The 19,656-nt window shown below is 41.9% G+C and overlaps 1 protein-coding gene across 2 annotated transcripts in view; it reads left to right on the plus strand.

Moving 5' to 3' along the window:
* Positions 1–19,179, plus strand: part of ERCC6 (ERCC excision repair 6, chromatin remodeling factor) — a 74,421-nt gene extending 55,242 nt beyond the window's left edge. For both annotated transcript variants that reach the window (XM_060103144.1, XM_060103155.1), the window contains exons 10-21: positions 85–261; positions 4,867–4,983; positions 6,696–6,791; positions 9,053–9,268; positions 9,737–9,847; positions 10,230–10,349; positions 10,749–10,843; positions 11,449–11,594; positions 11,680–12,378; positions 13,933–14,137; positions 14,754–14,832; positions 15,973–19,179. In XM_060103144.1, coding sequence (XP_059959127.1) covers positions 85–261; positions 4,867–4,983; positions 6,696–6,791; positions 9,053–9,268; positions 9,737–9,847; positions 10,230–10,349; positions 10,749–10,843; positions 11,449–11,594; positions 11,680–12,378; positions 13,933–14,137; positions 14,754–14,832; positions 15,973–16,395 — 2,484 coding nt within the window. In that variant the 3' untranslated portion in view covers positions 16,396–19,179. The remainder of the gene's footprint in view (positions 1–84; positions 262–4,866; positions 4,984–6,695; positions 6,792–9,052; positions 9,269–9,736; positions 9,848–10,229; positions 10,350–10,748; positions 10,844–11,448; positions 11,595–11,679; positions 12,379–13,932; positions 14,138–14,753; positions 14,833–15,972) is intronic.
* Positions 19,180–19,656: the final 477 nt, after the last annotated feature.

Below are 19,656 nucleotides of genomic sequence, written 5' to 3' on the forward strand. Positions count from 1 at the left end.
TGCATGGGAGTGTTTTGGGGTAGGGTTGGTGATCATCTGCTAAAAGGTGAAGTTAACAGAAAAGTCCTTGCTTTCCCCGAACAGTTCCGCACCCCTCATCGCATCATCCTGTCTGGCTCACCGATGCAGAATAATCTCCGTGAGCTGTGGTCACTCTTTGATTTCATCTTCCCGGGAAAGTTGGGCACGTTGCCTGTGTTTATGGAGCAGTTCTCAGTCCCCATCACCATGGGGGGGTATTCAAATGCCTCCCCAGTACAGGTAATGTATCAGACAGGTGACACTTCTGGTATTTTAATATTTAAAACGTTCCTACTAAATACTATACTTTGTAGCCAAGTCATTCAGAATGTAAGGGAAATGACCAAGCTTATAAATTGGTATCTGATAAAAACCACAGAATTATTTTTGCTTGATAGCGCATAATTTTCCAGATGCGTGTTTAAAAAATCATGTAAAATATTCAAGAGCCGTCAGAAATTATGAGATAAGAGTGAGTCACTTCTGGACAGCATGTAATAGTGCAAATTGGGTAGTGCATCTTATAAAGTACTTTACAAGCTTAGAAAAGGGGACACCAGGGAAGACTTAACAAGACATATACCCTTTAACCTGATCCTGGGAAAACAGGCTGGGAAAAGTGGGACATTCTAGGTTAGAGCCACAGTATGAACACAGCCACTCTGTGTGACCACGAGCAGTGAAGAGACACGCTTGACTGGACTGGAGATGCTTTTGGGGGAGTTGCAGGAAAGCTGTGGATGCTGGCAGTGGGGTCCTTGAAGGGAGGCAGGAGCGCTTAGGCAGGGAAGAGCCACTAAAGGTGTTTGAGCAGGAGGCTGGGAGCAGGCTGTTCTTGGACGGTTACTCAGGCTGCAGGTAGTTGTGGGAGGGAGGCTGGCATTGAGGGACCTGCAGGAATTGGGGGTGAGGGTGATGAGAGCCTGGACCTTAATGTGGGTGATGGTCCTGAGAAAGCAGGTCCAGAGCAAGAGTCCCAAGTGGCATTTTCTAGGCAGAACAAACAAGATGTGGAGGTTGATAAGATAAAGGAAATTGGTGGAGGAGTGGTGAGCTTGCTGCAGCTGACCCCTGAGGTTTCAGGCCTGGTGACTGGTAGAGTGGGGTTGTCACAGACAGGAACGTTAGGAGGTGAGGCCAACTGGAGGGCGGTTTATGGCATTTGGGGGCAGGCTCCAGCCTCCATGAGAGGCTGGGTCTCTGCACAGCTCTCAGGTGGGGGCTTGTACCTGCCAGGTTATGACCGAGCCAGAAATAAAATACATAACTAGAAAAAGAATTTTAGACCTTTAAGATTAGAGGACTGTCAAAAACCATTTTTAATACCTTTAAAATTTTGAGATTGATTTTTGATTTTTAATTAACTTTTACGGGAGTTCTCTTCCTCCAGTGAATCCCTGTTATCCTTCATGTATCCTGTTCTTTTTTTTTTTTAACTCTTTATTTTGGAATAATTTCAAACTTAACAGAAAGTTGCAAGAATTGTAAAAAGAACTCCTAGATTCCCTAATTGTTAGCATTTTGCTAACATTTTGCCATATTTGCTTTATCTTTCCTTCCTCCCTCCTCCTTCCCTACCTGTCTCTGTCTCTGTCTCTCTCTCTCTCTCTCTCCCTCTCTCTCTCTGTATATATATATATACACACACACACACACACACAAATTTATACTTTTTTTTTTCTGAATCATCTGAGTAAGTTGTAGACACGATGCCCTTTTTCTCCAAATCCTTTAGTGTATATTTCCTAAGAACAGTGATGTTGTCTTACATAACCACGGTATAAACATCAAAATCAGGAGGAAATGTAACATTGATGTAATTCTGTTATCTAATCTATTTGTCATGCACATTGTGCCAGTTGTTCCAGTAATTTCCATGTCTCTTTAGTCTCCTTTAATCTGAAGCTGTTCCTCTGATCTTTCTTTTGCCTTCATGACTTGATATTTTTGAAGACTACAGGCCTATTTTTCATAGAATGTGCCTCACCTTGGGTTTGTTTTCCATTCTTTGTGATTGGAATCAGCTTATGCCTTTTGAGCAGGAGTACACAGAAGTGACCTGTCTTTCTCAGTACTTTACTCGTATCTGGAGGCACATGCTGTTGGTTTTTCCCTTCATCGGTGGTGGTCTGATTACTGGGCAAGGTGTTGTGTGTCAGATTTCTAAACTCTTTGAAGCTACCACTTTTCCTTTATAATTAATAAGTCATTTATGGGGTATACTTTGAGGTGGTGCAAATATGGTCTGTTTCTTCCTTGAAGTCCTTGTTTCAGAAGTTTGTGCACTTATCTTTTTTCCCTTTTTAGACTGTAAAGTCCTTGGGAGCAGAGGTACTGCTTTTATTTGCTCCTTTTTGTTTTAAGTCCATAGTTGCCATGAAATAGTGAATCCCAAGAAGATAGTCTATCAGCAGCTATTTTGTGTGTCAGGCTGGGGCTAAAATGATGGGAAACGGCTGACAATCAGAGCCTTCCCTTGAATAGCATTCCTGGTCCAGTGGAGAGTGTGCAGGGGGGAAAATGGTAAACAGATAATCACAGTATAGGGTAATGAAGGCTTTGCTCAGGGGAGATAGCCAATAGCAGAGCTTGTGGGAGTCAAGGCAGGCTTCCTAGGTGGGGGTGATTAGGATATAAAAGGCTGAGGAGGGTGAGGGGGAAGAACATTAACTACCCAAAACATGGACTGCCCCTTGGATTTGTACATTGAGCCTGTGCAGGGGATTTTAGAACTGAAAAGAGCCCGAGGAGTCATCTAGTTGAGCCTCCTCATTTCACGCCCAAGGTTATTATTGAGACTGAGCATTTTGGTGACTTGCCTGAGGTGACTGGGCTCTGGAAGAGGCAGCACTGGGGAGGAGTTATCACTCTGCCTCCTCAGGAAGAGGAAGGAAGCATGAGCGCGCTCAGCAAGGTGTCCATTTTCCATAGCAGTGGGGAGGTGCGGTAACGAAGGAACACAGTTGGATCCCCACTGTGCGTTTTTACTCACAGAGAGGCAGACACGAGAAGCAGAAGGGAATTCAATATAGAATTGGCTCGAAAGTTGGACTGGAGAATGTGGCGTGACGTCAAAGCTAAAATAGGGTTTCTTGGTCTTCCCTGCTCTCACATCCCCACCCCAGTTTAGAGCTTAAGATCTCCCTTTGGGGAGAGTGGGGTGTGAGAAACAGTCCCGTCCCCAGCCACTCTGAGCTCCAACCCTTGCAAGTTCAGCACAAGTGGGCTGGGGGCGGGCGGACTTTGCAGAAGGGTAGACGGGCAGGAGAGAGCGAGCTGCCAGGCCACTCACCAGCCCAGCCCTGAGTTTCCAGCGCCATTAGCATCTCACTCGTTCTTTGAGAGGAGAGAAATGGAGGTAGACGTGAGCATGTGGGCAGAGTTTCCTTAGCGCTGTATATATTTTTAGGAAGATTTTAAATAATGTACTTGCTTTCTTGGTAGGACTGCAATGTCTTGTTAAAATTTGAAATTTATCTCAGCATTACAAGCCATAAAATGTACCTGATTATCATCTTCAGGTAATTTTTATCAGTGTCTGAATGATAAATTTACAGGGTTACCTGTAACCAAAAGTCGTTGATGAATGGAGTTTCTTTTTTTTTTTTTTTTTTTTTTTTTTTGAGGTACGCGGGCCTCTCACTGTTGGGGCCTCTCCCGTTGCGGAGCACAGGCTCCGGACGCACAGGCTCAGTGGCCATGGCTCACGGGCCCAGCCGCCCTGCAGCATGTGGGATCTTCCCAGACCGGGGCATGAACCCGCATCCCCTGCATCGGCAGGCAGACTCTCAACCACTGCACCACCAGGGAAGCCCCAAATGGAGTTTCTTTGTTATTGTCTGCTGGTCGTAAAACTGTTTTTATGTTTAGACATGCAAGATATACACACATACATGACATACATGTATACAGACTTGAGTGAGGTGTTCTTAGGGTCTTTTAAGGTGTTTTCTTTTTTACCATGTTAATTTTTTAACGTGAATTTTTCTGTGTTTATTCAAGCTCTTTTTATTATTCATTTTGCTGATAAGTTTCTTAAATTTAAGCTTTGGTTGGAAATTTTCTTGTTCCATTAAATAGTATTTACTAGGTTGTTTAGCCTATTTAGATTTTTTTCAAAGTATCAATAATTTATTGAATTCTTTGTTTGCCTTTAAGTGAACTGCAGAGGGAGTGGTTTCCTGCACTGTGGGTCTTTGTTTTTCTCTGGACAGTTAATACCCATCTCATGTGGCTGTGCTCCATTACAGAGCCATATGCTCCACTTTAGGCTGGAGTGACCTTTCATTTCTGGGATCATAGGGCTTTTCTTGAACTTACTCTCTGAGTCTCCTGTGGGCAGTAATCTCTGCTTATTATCTCCTGTTCCCCTTGCTGCAGCATTCCCCTGAGTTACTGTTTGATCTTCAGTCTTGCAGAGTAGCAGTTCCTTTGTGGCTATTGGAGAGTACAAGATTATAAACTGAGATTTGTTTGAAAACAGTTTTTTTCCCTAGAGGGGCCCAAGCACTGAATAAATCTCCACTTTAGGGTTTAACTATATAATAATAATTAAATAGAGGTGGAACAGGGCACAAAATTACCACTTGTTCTTTCGTACATTTTGGTTAATGAGAAGTTTTGTTTTGTTTTTTTACTGATGGTATTATTATGAAAGCTACTGCGTCCTGGAGGATATGGAACTTAAATTTTTACAAACCATTTTCCTACTGTTTCCAACAATTTTGTACAACCATTGGTCATTCTTTTCAAAAAAATTTTTTAAGCATTGGAATCAATTGAGAGGTAAGAACAAATGCATTCCTTAGATATACAGTAATTGTTTCCCCTTTTCTCTTATTAAAGGTTAAAACTGCTTATAAGTGTGCATGTGTTCTACGAGATACCATAAATCCATACCTACTACGGAGAATGAAGTCGGATGTCAAAATGAGCCTTTCTTTGCCAGATAAAAACGAACAGGTCTGTAAATACAAGAATTATCAAAACATACCTAAAGCACAGGTGTACCTGGCATTCACCCTGCTTTTCACACACAGAATAGGTGAGGCTAACAGGTATGGTCTCTGGTGCTGTGGGGCAGGCTAGACTACAGCTGTATTTACCTGCCTACGACAGATGAGCCTGCTGGGCTCAGGAGTGACTGGAGGGCGGGGAAGTGGAGGTGGTCACTCTGCACATCTTTTCAGGGAGTTTTCCCCCTCAGTTGTTTTTTTTTTTAACATATTTATTTAATTTATTTATTTTTGGCTGCGTTGGGTCTTCGTTGCTGTGCACGGGCTTTCTCTAGCTGTGGCGAGCGGGGGCTACTCTTAGTTGCGGTGCGAGGGCTTCTCATCGCGGTGGCTTCCCTTGTTGCAGAGCACGGGCTCTAGGCGCACGGGCTTCAGTAGTTGTGGCTCATGGGCTCTAGAGCGCAGGCTCAGTAGTTGTGGTGCACAGGCTTAGTTGCTCTGTGGCATGTGGGATCTTTCCAGATCGCATCCATGTCCCCTGCATTGGCAGGCGGGTTCTTAACCACTGCATCACCAGGGAAGCATCCCCCTCAGTTTTTGGAGCATCTAAGGTGTGGAGCATTGATCTGAGGAAGATGAGTGGGTTTTCAGATCTGGTGCAAAGATGAAAGGGTTGTCCTGGATCCCATGTAGGGACCTACTGGTCTGAGAATAAAGGAGAACAACCAGGTGTGGCAGATGAAGAAGTAGATACATTTTAAAGAGTGAAAATTAGGAAATCAGGCCTGATAGCTTCAGTTTCTATTTCTGTTTTTTTGCTTTTGATGTTTTTAAGTAGAGGTTGAGACACAGGTGGTGGGTGGGTGGCTTGGGGAGAGTGAGGAGTGTTGTCACGGCGTCTGGGTGTGAGCAGGTGCTGAGCGGGGGGGTCAGCTCTAGGACGCTGCCCTGGTGGGGCTGTCTCCAGCGGCACTCAGCACTTACCAGAAAGGAGTGGAGAAGGCAGGCAGTTGAGTTCCTCTTCATTTGGAAGTTTGCAGGGCAGATGGAGTGGGTGGCAGAGGGGTAGCTGAAGGAAAATACCATGGGTTTGTGACTAGCCGAGGAACATAGGCTGTGAAATGCTGGCAGTGGTCTTGGAGAAGGAGAGGAGGGTTGAGAGGCAGAATGTTGGGGGGTGAGGGGAACGTGGGGGCATGGATTAGTAGGTGCTTTTGGGCTGGCGTGGTAAGGGGTTGTCACAAGTGAGTCTGGTAAACTTGGGGATGGCTTAGAACTCCAGGAAAGGGAGGGGGTGTGCCAGGCAAGGTTAAGGTTCCTGATCAGGTTTGCTGAAGTGAAGTGTGGGTTGAGGGGCTCGCGAGCTGAGATGGTCTGAGCACTCAAAGGCTGGGATAGAGGAAGCACTGTGCACCTGGTCCTGAACTTCCCCATGAGCAGGAAGCCAGGCTTCAGGGACTCCTGGGATAGTGGGGTGGGGACCAAATGGCATGGGGACCAAAAAGTGGATGGAAGACAGAAATGGAGGGGGCTCTTGAGAGGAGGGAGCTCGTCTTTGCTCAGCTCTGAGATGTGGCTTCTTTTTGTTTTGTTTTTAATAAGAGGTACACTGTGAAAATTACATACATTGTGCTCTTTTGATTAGTAAATTTTGTTAATATTTTAGTTATTTTGTTTTGTTAAGTTTTTTTTTCAGCTCTGTTTTTATTCTCCCCTTAGGTCTTATTTTGCCGTCTTACGGAAGAGCAACATAAAGTGTACCAAAATTTCATTGATTCCAAAGAAGTTTACAGAATTCTCAATGGAGACATGCAGGTAAGCCAAATAATAGAAGCTGGAGAAAGAATTGTGGACCAAGGAAAGTGGGGGAGGAAAGGAAACTAGTACTAGTCAAGGATTCACTATTATTACCCTCTTGAAAATATCTGGGTGTGAACCTTCCCTTCATTTGAAGCCCTTCCAGAAGTAAGAGAACACACAGTTTGAGCATGTTCCCTTTTTATCTGTACTGCAGCACTGTTGCACTTGAACCCAGCACTGCATGGTCTAGTGGAAGAATGCACTAGACAACAGGGTCTGTGATGGTGGGTCCTACAGGGATTGCTGTTCCTATGTAGCATGTTGGGAGCAGTCCTGGACTGCTGGGGTGCACAGAGGAAGAATTATTGTTATACATTTTTGTATAAGTAATAACATTTTAGTTACTGGCCATATTCAGCAATATATGTGGGTAAACGTCTCTTCATTAAGCACATGTAGTAAGTTTATCATCAGCTTTAGTCAAAAGCTTCACATAAACTCTTCAACTTCTTTGTGCTTCAGTATCTTGAAGCATGAATTGTATTTTTATTTGACATGTAAGACTTCCTTAGTCCTTGGTCCATCCTCGTTGGAGGTACATCTGAGTAGCATGGGATGCTCGGAAATACACTTTCCTGCCTCCTGCATGGAGCCAGATAGAGATGAGTGTGGGTGACAAGGCTGCCTGTGTTCCGTAGTATATACATGTTTTTGCCTCCAGATTAAGGCATTTTTGTTCTTTTTCCCTGCTCTTACTATTTATTTCATCTGTCATTGGCATCTCTAGGAGGTTTTTAAATCATTCACATTTACTCATCTCTCCTGTATCTCCCCTTAACTTATCTTCACGTGTCTCCAAGTTGTGAAGCCTTAGGTGGTCTAGATCAGCACTGTCCAGTAGATAGAGAACGCAAGCCACATGTGTGATTTAAAATTTTCTAGTACTCACATTAAAAAAGATTGAAAAGCAAAACAGGTGAAATCAACTTTGATAATATATTTTATTTAGCCTGATGTATCTAAAATATTTTAATATATAATCAAAAATTTTAAACTACTGAGAGATTTTACTCTTTTTTTATACTAAGTCTTCAAAATTGGGTATCTTACATTGGTAACACATTTCAGTTTGTACTACACACTTCACGTGCTCAGTGGCCACACATGGCTTGTGACTGCTGTATTGGACAGCAGAGATCTCCAGGAAGAAAGACAAGTAACAGATGACTCGGGGGAGTGGTGATGGGGTTCCTGCTTTGTTCAGATCGTTTATTGTTTATTTGTTTAACTGTTTACTAGTTAAAACTACCATACTCTTTGATTTTTGGCTTAATTTATGATTTATCTTTTTCCACTTGAGTTTTTATACTGGTGAGTGTGATTTGAGTCAGGGGTGAAACCTGTGAAAGATTCCCTCTTGTTGGGGTGGGCGGGTGGGCTCTCTCACTTGGGGTCTCCAAGCCCTTCTGCTGCGTGAAAAGTCCCGCACATCATTCCCATCCGTGGATTTTCCACGTGGGTATGTTTTCAGATAAACTAATGTAAAGGTAAAGGGAATTTCAACCTCTGACTCACATGTTAAAATACAGAACTTCTAGTGAGGTACTTAGGAGTATAATATTTAAATGCATTTGTTTGTAAAATAGATAGCTAGTGGGAAGCAGTCGCATAGCACAGGGAGATCAGCTCGGTGCTTTGTGACCAGCTAGAAGGGTGGGATAGGGAGGGTGGGAGGGAGGGAGACGCAAGAAGGAAGAGATATGGGGATATATGTATACGTATAGCTGATTCACTTTGTTATAAAGCAGAAACTAACACACCACTGTAAAGCAATTATACTCCAATAAAAATGTTTAAAAAAATAATAAATGCATTTGTTAAGTTACATGATAGATTTCCCTAAATTTTAGATGGGCATGATGTTTCTTATTTATATTTAAAAGGTGAGTCAGTTTTTTATATACTGTGAACTGCATACTTTTTTTTCTAGAGGGAAAATAAATCATCAGCAGTTGAATGTGACCCTGGTAAATATATTTGGTCCAAAAGGATTTTTTTTTGTTTTTAGAGAAGTTGCCCTATCAGGAAAATAAGATGTGTAAAGGTTGATTTCTTCCAGCTCCTAATATGCTGTGATTAGGGAGGAAACTAAGAAGCTGGTGAAGAATTACTTTTTAATCTGTGTTACATATCAAATAGCCTCCTTCCTTTCCTTCCGGAGTGAATAGTATTTTACGTGGGGTAATCTGAGTGCACGTAATTCTTTTGTACCATAGATTTTCTCTGGACTTGTAGCCCTAAGAAAAATCTGCAACCACCCTGATCTCTTTTCTGGAGGCCCCAAGAATCTTAAAGGTATTCCAGATGAGGAACTAGGGGAAGATCAGTTTGGACACTGGAAACGTTCTGGGAAAATGATAGTTGTTGAGTCCTTGTTGAAAATATGGCACAAGCAGGGCCAACGAGTATTGCTGTTTTCTCAGTCCAGACAGGTGAGTATACAAACCTCATACAAGAAACAAGTTGGTTCTTTATGACTCACAATCATTACTTAAAAAATGAGATATTGTCTAAAATACTGATTCCAAAGGCAAATCCACCCATTGACCCTGAAGTGGCAGCCTGCAAAGCTCTTTGGGAGATGGGATCTTTCTCTAGAGTTGGTGCCCAGAAGTTGGCTTTTTAAAAAAGGTTTATTACAATGTGATTCTGGGGTGCAGGTGAGTTTGGGTCTGAACTCAAATAATGCCGTGCTGATTACAAAACTTATAAGAATTAACAGTACGGAAATACCAAAAATATTCTTGCAGTAGTTATATTTATCTTCCTCGACTCAGGAAACCCCTTCTAATATAAGCCTTTTGGGAAGGATGTGACCCTTTACACAAATGTGGAGTACTCACTGGAGGTGTACATTTGATTTTTAAACTCTTATATCCTCCACCCCTTCTCCCAAACAGATGTTGGACATATTTGAAGTATTCCTTAGGGCCCAAAAGTATTCCTATCTCAAGATGGATGGTACCACTGCGATAGCTTCAAGACAACCACTGATTACAAGATACAATGAGGTAACAAGTGAACAGAACGATGAAGTCACATGGTGCTACTTTGTACAGAGGGGAAGAAGGAGAGGTCTGCACCCACAGTACCTACATCTGGGATTGGGCAGTGGGTGCTTTTAACTCAGTGCATTTCTGGATTTTTGGGATGTGTTGTGTTTAAACAGAGAATGTGTATTCCTTCTCGAAAACCCAGGTTTAAATATTGCTAATTTAATTGATATTAAAAGTAGAAACTGTGAGATGGGATCTTGACTGACCAAAGGTTTCTGGGGCATAACCCATTGCTTGTATTGGGAACAGGCTTCCGTGTGGAGAATATGTAAAGGCAGAGGTGAAGAGCTGTAACTAGTCTTCCACGTGCATACTGAGTGTTGTGTCTTACCTCTAGGACACATCCATATTCGTGTTTCTTCTGACCACTCGGGTGGGTGGCCTAGGAGTCAACCTGACGGGGGCAAACCGAGTCATCATCTATGACCCTGACTGGAACCCAAGCACAGACGTGCAGGTCTGTTTATTTTGTTTAAAGGAGCATATTGGTGACATACTATCTGATGGCTTGCGCTCGGGAGCATCCTTCGGTGCCACATTACCCTCAGCATATAGCTCACATCTTGGTTGTAACTTGTCTTCAGCTTGGAGTAAGGGTCTTCACAGTTTTCCCGTAGCAGGAACACTAGACATGGGTAAAAAGAGAACATGGGAGGGGACAGACACACATTGTTTTCCAGGTAGAGTTGGCTAGGTCTGTTTTGTCACCTGCCTGTTTATCTTCCTTAATAGGCCTTGGTTGTACTTAGCCTCATTAGCCAAAATTCTAATTTCGGGAGTGGGAGGAAGCGACCGGCTATTAATCAGTGCTTATCGCTGAGAAGGGCCCTTGTTGAGCTGCATCTCTCTACCATAGGCCCGGGAGCGAGCGTGGCGGATAGGCCAGAAGAAACAGGTGACGGTGTACAGGCTTCTGACCGCAGGCACCATCGAAGAGAAGATTTACCACCGGTCAGTACATATGGCTGTGCTCCTTGACCAGAGGCTGCTCTCCTGGTTGCGGGTGTGCAGGAAGGAGAGGCACGCTGCCAGGGTTTGGAGCAGGGAATTTTAAAAAAATAGTACTTTAAGAAGTCTTGGGACTTCCCTGGTGGTGCAGTGGTTAAGAATCTGCCTGCCAACGCAGGGAACATGGGTTCGAGCCCTGGTCTGGAAAGATCCCGCATGCTGCGGAGCAACTAAGCCCGCGAGCCACAACTACTGAGCCCGCGCTCCGCAAGAAGAGAAGCCCCCACTCGTGGCAACTAGAGAAAGCCTGTGCGCGGCAACGAAGACCCAACACAGCAAATTAGTTAATTAATTTAAAAAAAAAAGTCTTTCCATCTTAGAGCAATAGTTGCTGTAACTGAGCGATATGTGTTTCGGTTTTTTTATCTTGTTTTGTTTTTGTATTTTTTCTTTCTCATTAAAATAAGCTTAGATGTCTTGTGTGTTTTTTAAAAATGCCTTTGAACCTGATTGTTTTTCTACCTTATTAATAAACAATTACTGTATGTTTAGAATTCTGAGGTACAGCTAGACATTGTTTCATACCAGCTTAATTTCTATCTCTTTAGACAAATCTTCAAGCAGTTTTTGACAAATAGAGTGCTAAAAGATCCAAAGCAAAGGCGATTTTTCAAATCCAATGATCTTTATGAGCTGTTTACTCTGACTAGTCCTGATGCATCCCAGAGCACTGAAACAAGTGCTATTTTTGCAGGTATTTCATAAAATAATTTAACTTAAAGTAACGAAATACATAAGAATTATGCAGTATAACACTAGCATGTTTTTCCCTTTCACAGGAACTGGTTCAGATGTTCAGACACCCAAACGCCATTTAAAAAGAAAACTTCAACTGGCTTTTGGAACAGACCAGAACATTCCAGTAGGTAAAAAGTTTCCTGGTTCTAACACATCTGCAAATGTTGCCACGTCATCTGAAGAGAAATCTACAGCTATAAGACCTGAAGTGAATGCAGTAACTTCTAATCTAGGTGATCCTTTGAAAGATGCCCCTCAAACATCTTGTAGTCTAACTAACAGTGAGAGGCTTGGAGAAGAGACAGATGCAGTGTCCAGACTGCAGGATTCCTCAGTGATTCATGGAAACGGAGAAGGTTCAGATTCTCCAAGAATCAGCAAAATGTACAGGATGTCTGGTGAGGAAAGCATCGATGAAAAGGAGGGTCTTTGTGATAAAAGAGAAAGCTGCCGGGTTCAAACAGGACCTCTTTGGGAGAATGAGCAAACAGAAAATAATTTTTATAAGCACAAGTCGAAAACGAAACATGTGGCAGAAGAAAAGACCCTGGAGAAACATCTGAGGCTGAAGCAAAAACTTAAGAGCTCTAAGCACCGCAGAGATGCCAAGTTTGAGGGAACTCGAATTCCGCACCTGGTGAAGAAGAAGCAGTACCGGAGGCAAGACAATGAAAATGAGAGCGAGCCCAAGGAACACAGCCATGATGACTACGTCCTGGAAAAGCTTTTCAGAAAATCAGGTACTCCTTTTGCTGACCTTGCCACAGATGTGCTAGGAATAGAAATGAGGGGGCCACTTCTAGTGGAAGCAGCCTTTCCTGACAGTGCAGGGTTTGTGCTCAACTGGAAGTATTTTTCCTTCTAAAACTCAGATTTGAAATGTATTGACATTTTTGAAAATCATTTTCACCTCTCTTTCCTAGGAGAATTTGAACCTTGGGAGAACAATAGGACTCGACTTCTAACCACATACAGGAGGGGTGCAATGCTTAAAATAGATTTGTACTACCTGAACATTCATAGATGATTTCTCTGCATGCTATATTTATCTGATTTAACAACCACAGGAGAGTAAAGTGACAGATCATGGGGAGAGAGACAGGGGCATGGCCAGAGGCAGGCACTCTGGAAGTAGGAAAGCTGGTAGCTAATATCAAGGGAGAAAAATTAGGAAAGCAGGCTCAACAATTGCTCAGGACCCTGGAGGGACCGGCCAGCCTGCACCAATTAGTCATCCCTGGGACTGTCTTACTCAGGTCTCACCAGTCATTGTGTTCCCAAGGTGACAGCCTTGAGTTTCCAAAGATTGCTGAATGGGTTTCTGTTCAGGAAAGCAGGCTTACGTATGGCATCTCAGAAGGAAACCATCTGGGCCTGATGCTTTCTTGTAAGGTAGTTCATTGGTAACTTGCTCTGTTTTTTTCTACAGTTCCTGGTCTGTTTTCCTAAGAAAAATTATCTGTCTTGTCTAGTTTTCAAGTTTATTTGCATGGAGGCATAGAAAATACTCTTGTAATAATTTTTTTTAATTGGCTTCTGTTTCAAGATAATTTCCCCCTTGTCATTTCTAATTTTGTATATTTCCCCCCCCTTTTCCTTTGTCAGGTTAAGCTAGTAGATTGTCTATTTTGTGATTTTTTTTCCCAATAAACCAGGTTTTTGATTTATTAATTAGATCCATGGTTGTTCTCTACCTCATTAATTTGTGCTTTTATCTTCAGTATTTTCTTCCTGTTGCTTTTGTTTTTGTTGTTGTTTTGATGAGTTTTTTTGGTCCTAATTTTTATAAAACTGTTTGACTTGGAATTCAGTTCATTTATTTTTGTTCTTTCATTTTTATTGATAGAAATATTTAGGGCTATGCATTTTCCACTGATGACTGCATTGGATTCTTCTGATATGTAGTGTTTCCATCATCATTACTTTTTAGAAATTGTGTAGTTTTATTTTATATTTGTATGTTTTCCCCCTTCAATAGAGAATATATTAGTAGAAGATTTTAAAGTTTTCCAGATAACAGTGAAGAATTTATGTTGAAGTGTGGTTATTAAAGCATTATGCTTTAATTATACAAAGCAGTGACAGTTGGTAGTCCCTCCCTCATTGGGTAGAGATGCAGGTGAAGAGCAGCAGCATTTGTAAAAGTTCCTGGGTCCTGGTGGTCACGGGTGAATAGCAGCTAAAAACGTTCATGATATTTCCTCTACCCACAACACACTAGCCTATATAGAAGAAAACGTGTGATTGTGTATGAGCTGAAATAACATGTTCACTGTTTCCTTTGTTCTTGCCAGTGGGTGTGCACAGCATCATGAAGCATGATGCTATCATGGACGGAGCCAGTCCAGACTACGTGCTGGTGGAGGCGGAGGCCAACCGTGTGGCCCAGGATGCCCTCAAAGCACTGAGACTCTCTCGGCAGCGGTGTCTGGGAGCAACATCTGGGGTTCCCACCTGGACTGGCAACAGGGGTGTGGCTGGTGCACCAGCAGGAAGAAAGTAAGAGGTTGCCGCCCTGCCGTGCTTGTGAGGAGGCCAAACCTGCTGGGCTGGAAATAAAATCAGGGCAGGCAGGGCTACCTCCTCCTGTTTATCTGCAGCAGTAGAAAATCTCTCAGGGAGGGATTGGGTCAGCCAGATGTATGTGACTTGGGGAAAGACTTTTATCATCTTACCTTCTTTGCTTTCATTCCCTCCTTTCCAAAGCTGATTTTTCAGGGAAAGGAGAAATCTGTTTTGCTTAAGAGGTGATGTCATAAAAAATAGTAAGAGGTACAGAATAACGATTAAACTTTAATAAGATGATTAGCCGGGTTTCAGCAATCAGTAATTACTGTGGTATTCAGCGTGCTCTTTTAGAATAGCTTCCCTACCTAGAATTCAAGAGTAGTAAGCTGAGCAAGGATATTGAGTGGTTTTTACTTGAGATGCAGTAATAATTTCTACTGCTTTACTAGGAGAGTAAAGTACGGGAACCTCAGGGGATAGAGCAGAAGCGTCATGGCTGTGAAAGAATAACCGTGCAGAAGAAAACTGCTTTAGGTGTTGGAAGGGCATTCTCATCTGTAAGTCACAAAGTTACATTTTATCAACTATGACTCTCTTCCGTATTTAGGAGAAGATTTGGTCAGAAAAGGAACTCCAGCTTCTCTGTGCAACATCCCTCTTCAACGTCTCCAAAGGAGAAATGCCAGGTAATCTGATAGCCTATCAACTTTTCACTTGTGAGATCTACTTAATTGAATTGCCATGAAAATTTCACTCGATTCTGCATGTGAAGAGCATCACTGGCATAATGACATCTGATATTTATGTTGTGTGCACTTTCATGCATTTATGAAGTACTTCTGTGTGAATTTAAAAGGGCCAGCTAACTTCCTAGAAAAGACAAAGTCTTTAACCCAAGATCCATAGTAGAATCTCTGTTTTGTCTTCCAAAAGTTCATATAAGGATGGGTGATGTGTGAGTTGCTGCCCATACCGCCTGCCCCATGCAGAGGTGAAGTACTAGCTCCAAGGACCACTGCCCTCTAGACTGAAGGTCTAGAGGGCCTTTATTGAATGTTGTTTGTAATTTACTAGCTGCCAGAGCATTGTGCCCTTCTCTGCCTGTCCTACAACCCCGAAGGCCTTGAGTGCTTCAGTGAGAGTAAATAGTAGGCCATACTCTTATCATTTAATACTTTGTTACTTTCTGCTTAAGGGTCATGTTACTTATAAAATTTGAAAACTCCCAGGTTCAGATTCCTGTTTTAGATTAATATGAACACATTTAGGAATAGAGAACCTTTTTTTTTTGACTTCCTGTGTTATGTTCTTTTAGCAGTAGGAATGTGAAGAAAAGCTAGATTTATGTAGCTATTCTAAGGAAACTCACATGAGGTGTAAAGTAGTAAAAAGATTTAAAAGTGAAGGAAGTACAGCTCTGATATTGTTCCTTATCCCACGGTGCTCAGATCAGGGAAAACTTGGGAGGAAGAACAGTAAATGCCCACAGAGCTCGTACCTCCTGGAGACAGTTTCCCTAGAAGTCTTCTTTGGAAGCCCGGCCCCACCCTCTCTGCCCTCCCTCCACTCTCGTCCCTCAGGATGGTGACGAAGCAAATAGTGTAGTTTTGGGTTTTTTAGGAAATGTTTTCTAAGAGTGGGTGCATTTAGACACTTGACTCTCCTCCTTTCCCTTTGCATTAGACGGTGTATCATCCATTCTCCATCAGCCTCAGTGCCCTGGGCATGTGTGTTATCTTATGGCCCCTCAGAGCCTTTGGAGAAATAAGTAGTGGGAGCGTAAACTGGAGATTAAATATATCGATGCACTGGTCTTCTTTCTCCAGGACAGCACTATGAAAAAGGATGGAAAAGATAATGTTTCAGAGCATTTTAGTGGAAAAGTTGAAGATGCGGAGCCTTCATCCGGAGCCCTCACTTCGTCCTCACTGTTGGCTAAAATGAGAGCTAGAAACCACCTAATTTTGCCAGAGCGCTTAGAAAGTGAAAGTGGGTACCTTCCAGAGGCTTCTGCTCCTCCGCCTTCCAGCATGGAACACGATGACCTTCTGGTAGAAATGAGAAACTTCATTGCCTTTCAGGCCCAAGTTGATGGCCAGGCCAGCACTCGGGAGATACTGCAGGAGTTTGAATCCAAGTTATCAGCATCACAGTCTTGTGTCTTTCGAGAACTATTGAGAAATCTGTGCACTTTTCATAGAACTTCAGGTGGTGAAGGAATTTGGAAACTCAAGCCAGAATACTGCTGATCAGTATTACCTTCTGAACTTTAAATTGACTTTTTCTACTGGACGTTTCTGATTATTAATCTTACGATTAATAATCATATGTTTTGTCGATGTAAATTGGCTGCATTTGATGTTTACTTTGAATGATAGCTACCTCATAATTAAAACTTTAAGGAGGAAGAGATTCTTCTCTGAAATTTATAAAAATACCTGGATTTTTTTTTTCCAAAATTAATTATGAAATCAGGGACCTAACTGTTAATTCTTGGAACATATTTGTTCTTTTACCCAGAAGATGCTGTCAGGGAATACATTACTACTCATTTAGAAGTTTATAGACCAGAACTCTCAAGAATTCTTTTTATTGGTGCTAAAAACATGTCTTATATTCAGTTAGGCCTGTTCAGTAAATCAGTTCATCAGTATCTGATAACAGAATTGTTTTTGGTACCTAGCTTTTAAATGTTTAAATCAATCATTTGCCACCCAAAAAAGAGATCAGACTTGTTACCTTTTGAGTCCTATTAGTTGCCTTTAAACGATCTTCTGTTAAGGTACTGTTAAATTGACAGGTATTTTTATTAGTAAAGCATGGAATAGCTTGATAATAAATGATGAGACATGTATTTGTAGAAACTTGTAGTTTTCTTAGTTTACAGTGGCTTTATTTTAAGCAAAGGGCACCTTCCCCCCCCCCACCACCACCGCATAGTGGTTTTACGAAAATATATGTTATCTTTAAAAAAAAAAACTCAAGCAGAACCAAAAGTAGGTACAAATAAAACCACCAGCACCCACACACGCACACGGACATCACTCTGGACCACACCCGGATATACCATCATCACCGCATAGTGAGCACCATTCTAGCCCTCTCTCTGCTTACATCCTGGGAGGGAACTTTGAACATTTTTTACCTTATTCATTGTCTGTCTTTCTAAGGATGCTGGTAACTTTATATCAGACATCATTGTTCTCCTTCTTCTGTCCAGTTATTTTCATCTCTCTTTTCCCTTTCTGTTCACCGTGACGCTCCTGTTTTAGAGGTTTGGTTTTCAGCTGCATCTGTTTCTGGCTGTTGTTTATGTGTTTAGAGTTTTGTGATGATGTTGTTTTGATCCTTAGTTTGTTTTCTTAGCGTTGTTTTTCTTTCCTTGTCATTGTTTTATCATCACAGCTCTGAAGTCCTGTTTTCTGAAGTTCATTGGATTCCTTAAATGTCTTCTAGAGCTGTCACGGTGCAATTTGTTTGTTTCTTAGAGTTGTTTCCTCTGGCCTGCTGTTTTCACTCTTTCTGATTTTTCTGTATTGTGGTCTCCTTCCTCCCATGCTGTTTCTTTACATCTAGCTCATGCTAAAATCAGGCAGCTGGGTCCAGATCTCCTGTATGCTCTTCCCTGGCACCCAGAGAGAAGGGGTGTGGGTTTGGAGGTCGGGGAGGGCCTCTGCTGGGCAGCATGCAGCTTTTGGTTGGAGGACTTGGGTTTTACTTTTCTGTTCTGAGATTTTGTTAAATAGCTTGGGCCATGAATCCTTCCCCTTAGATTAGGAGATGTCATTGTCAGAGTCATAATTCCCACCAGAATTTTCTGCTGCTTTTTTTGGATTCTGGCTTTTTTATTTTATTCTGTTTTTAAAGTGGTTCGGTGTTAGAGGAAGAAGATTCTATTATTTTCTTCATTCTACCATCATTATCTAGAAATAATAGAGACTTTTAAACAGGTCAATACATCCTAAACTTGACTGCTTGGCTCAGAAGGGAGTCAAAATTCATGACTTTTGTTTCTGAGAGGTTCTTTTTTTATTTTTATTTTTGTAATCATTAGCCTGTAAGAAAATTGCATCCCTTTTGTTCTCGGATTAAAGTACCGATGCAGTTCACTAGTGTGAAGTGCTTTGGCATCCTAGCTCTATTGTGTGAAATCTAAACTCTACCAAGCTAGGGAAGTTGTAGCCTTCTCATCAAGTAGAAAATGCCAGCAAAAGTTATGATGCAGTCACAGCAAGGTGGCCTTCACTCCAAGCCTTGTCTCAGCTCTGCCACCAGCTGAGACCTTGGGTAGTCACTGCCTTGCCTGTGTCTCAGTATGGATATCTGTGAACATTGTCATCGTGCCTCTGGGTGGAGAGACTTGGAGGAAGATGCTCTAAGTGATGGTTTTAACAACATAGAGTAACTTATTCATTTAGATAAAATCTAACTTTTGGAACTTTAAAAGCTTTGTACAATATAGATAGATTTAATGTATTTAAAATGTTATATTGGTATTAAGCTACAATAAAGGATTTTAAAATTTTGTGAAATTTAAAAAATTCCTTAGTTAATACATGACTATACTATCACTCTTTAAAAATTTTCAAGCAGTACTCTGCCTCCCCACCCCCTCTTGTTCGTATTCCAGAGATAAGTACTGTATTTGGTGTGTATTCTTCCAGGCTATTTTCCATGCCTTTACAGATGCGTGCAGCAGAGACTGCTGCTGTAATGTCTGTTTTCCCCTTCTCCTTTACTGATAAGATTCCTGCTTTTTACCTGGACGCCTGGCTGCTCAGCTCACGACTCTACTTGCCAGCCTCCCTTATGGTTAATTGTGGCCATGTGACCAGGCAATGCGCTACGAAGAGAACATCCAGACTGGGCCCTTAAATAAGGAATTGGGTGTCCACTCCATTCGACATTCCCCTTTGTGCTGGCTGAGATGCCTGTGGGAGCTTAAGCAGTGACTTGAGGTGGGGAGAAGTCGTGTGCTGAGGATGGAGACGTTGGCCTGCCAGTCTTGAACTGCTTCCCTTTCACCCATTAACTTAAGAGCAAAATAAATTCCTGACTTGTTTAAACCACTGTCTTGGAGTCTTTTTGTTACAGCAGCTGGTTTTGTTTTATATGTGATTTACAAAAATGGGATTATCATCTTTATTATTTTGCAGCTATTAACTTTTCATTTAACGTTATATACAACACATCCTTTCGTTCCTGTAAGTGTAGCTCAACCTTCATGTAATTGCTGGAATTAAAATTAGGTGGATTTTTAATTTTAGTGGTTGTAGTGAAAGTGCTTCCTTCAATTCATACTCCATAAAGGGACCATGTCTCCACACCCTTGCCAACAGTAGGCCGTATCAATCTCGGGAGTTTGTTGTTTGTTTTCCTAAACAATATTGTGGTTGAAAATACCTTGTTTTAACTTGAATTTCCCTGATTACTTATAAAACTAAACATTTCCATGTTTTTTGGCCATTTGTAGATCCTCCATTACAAGTTGCTTGTTCATGTTATGTTGG

This window comes from Mesoplodon densirostris, chromosome 1, assembly GCF_025265405.1.
Source record: "Mesoplodon densirostris isolate mMesDen1 chromosome 1, mMesDen1 primary haplotype, whole genome shotgun sequence".
Taxonomy (NCBI): domain Eukaryota; kingdom Metazoa; phylum Chordata; class Mammalia; order Artiodactyla; family Ziphiidae; genus Mesoplodon; species Mesoplodon densirostris.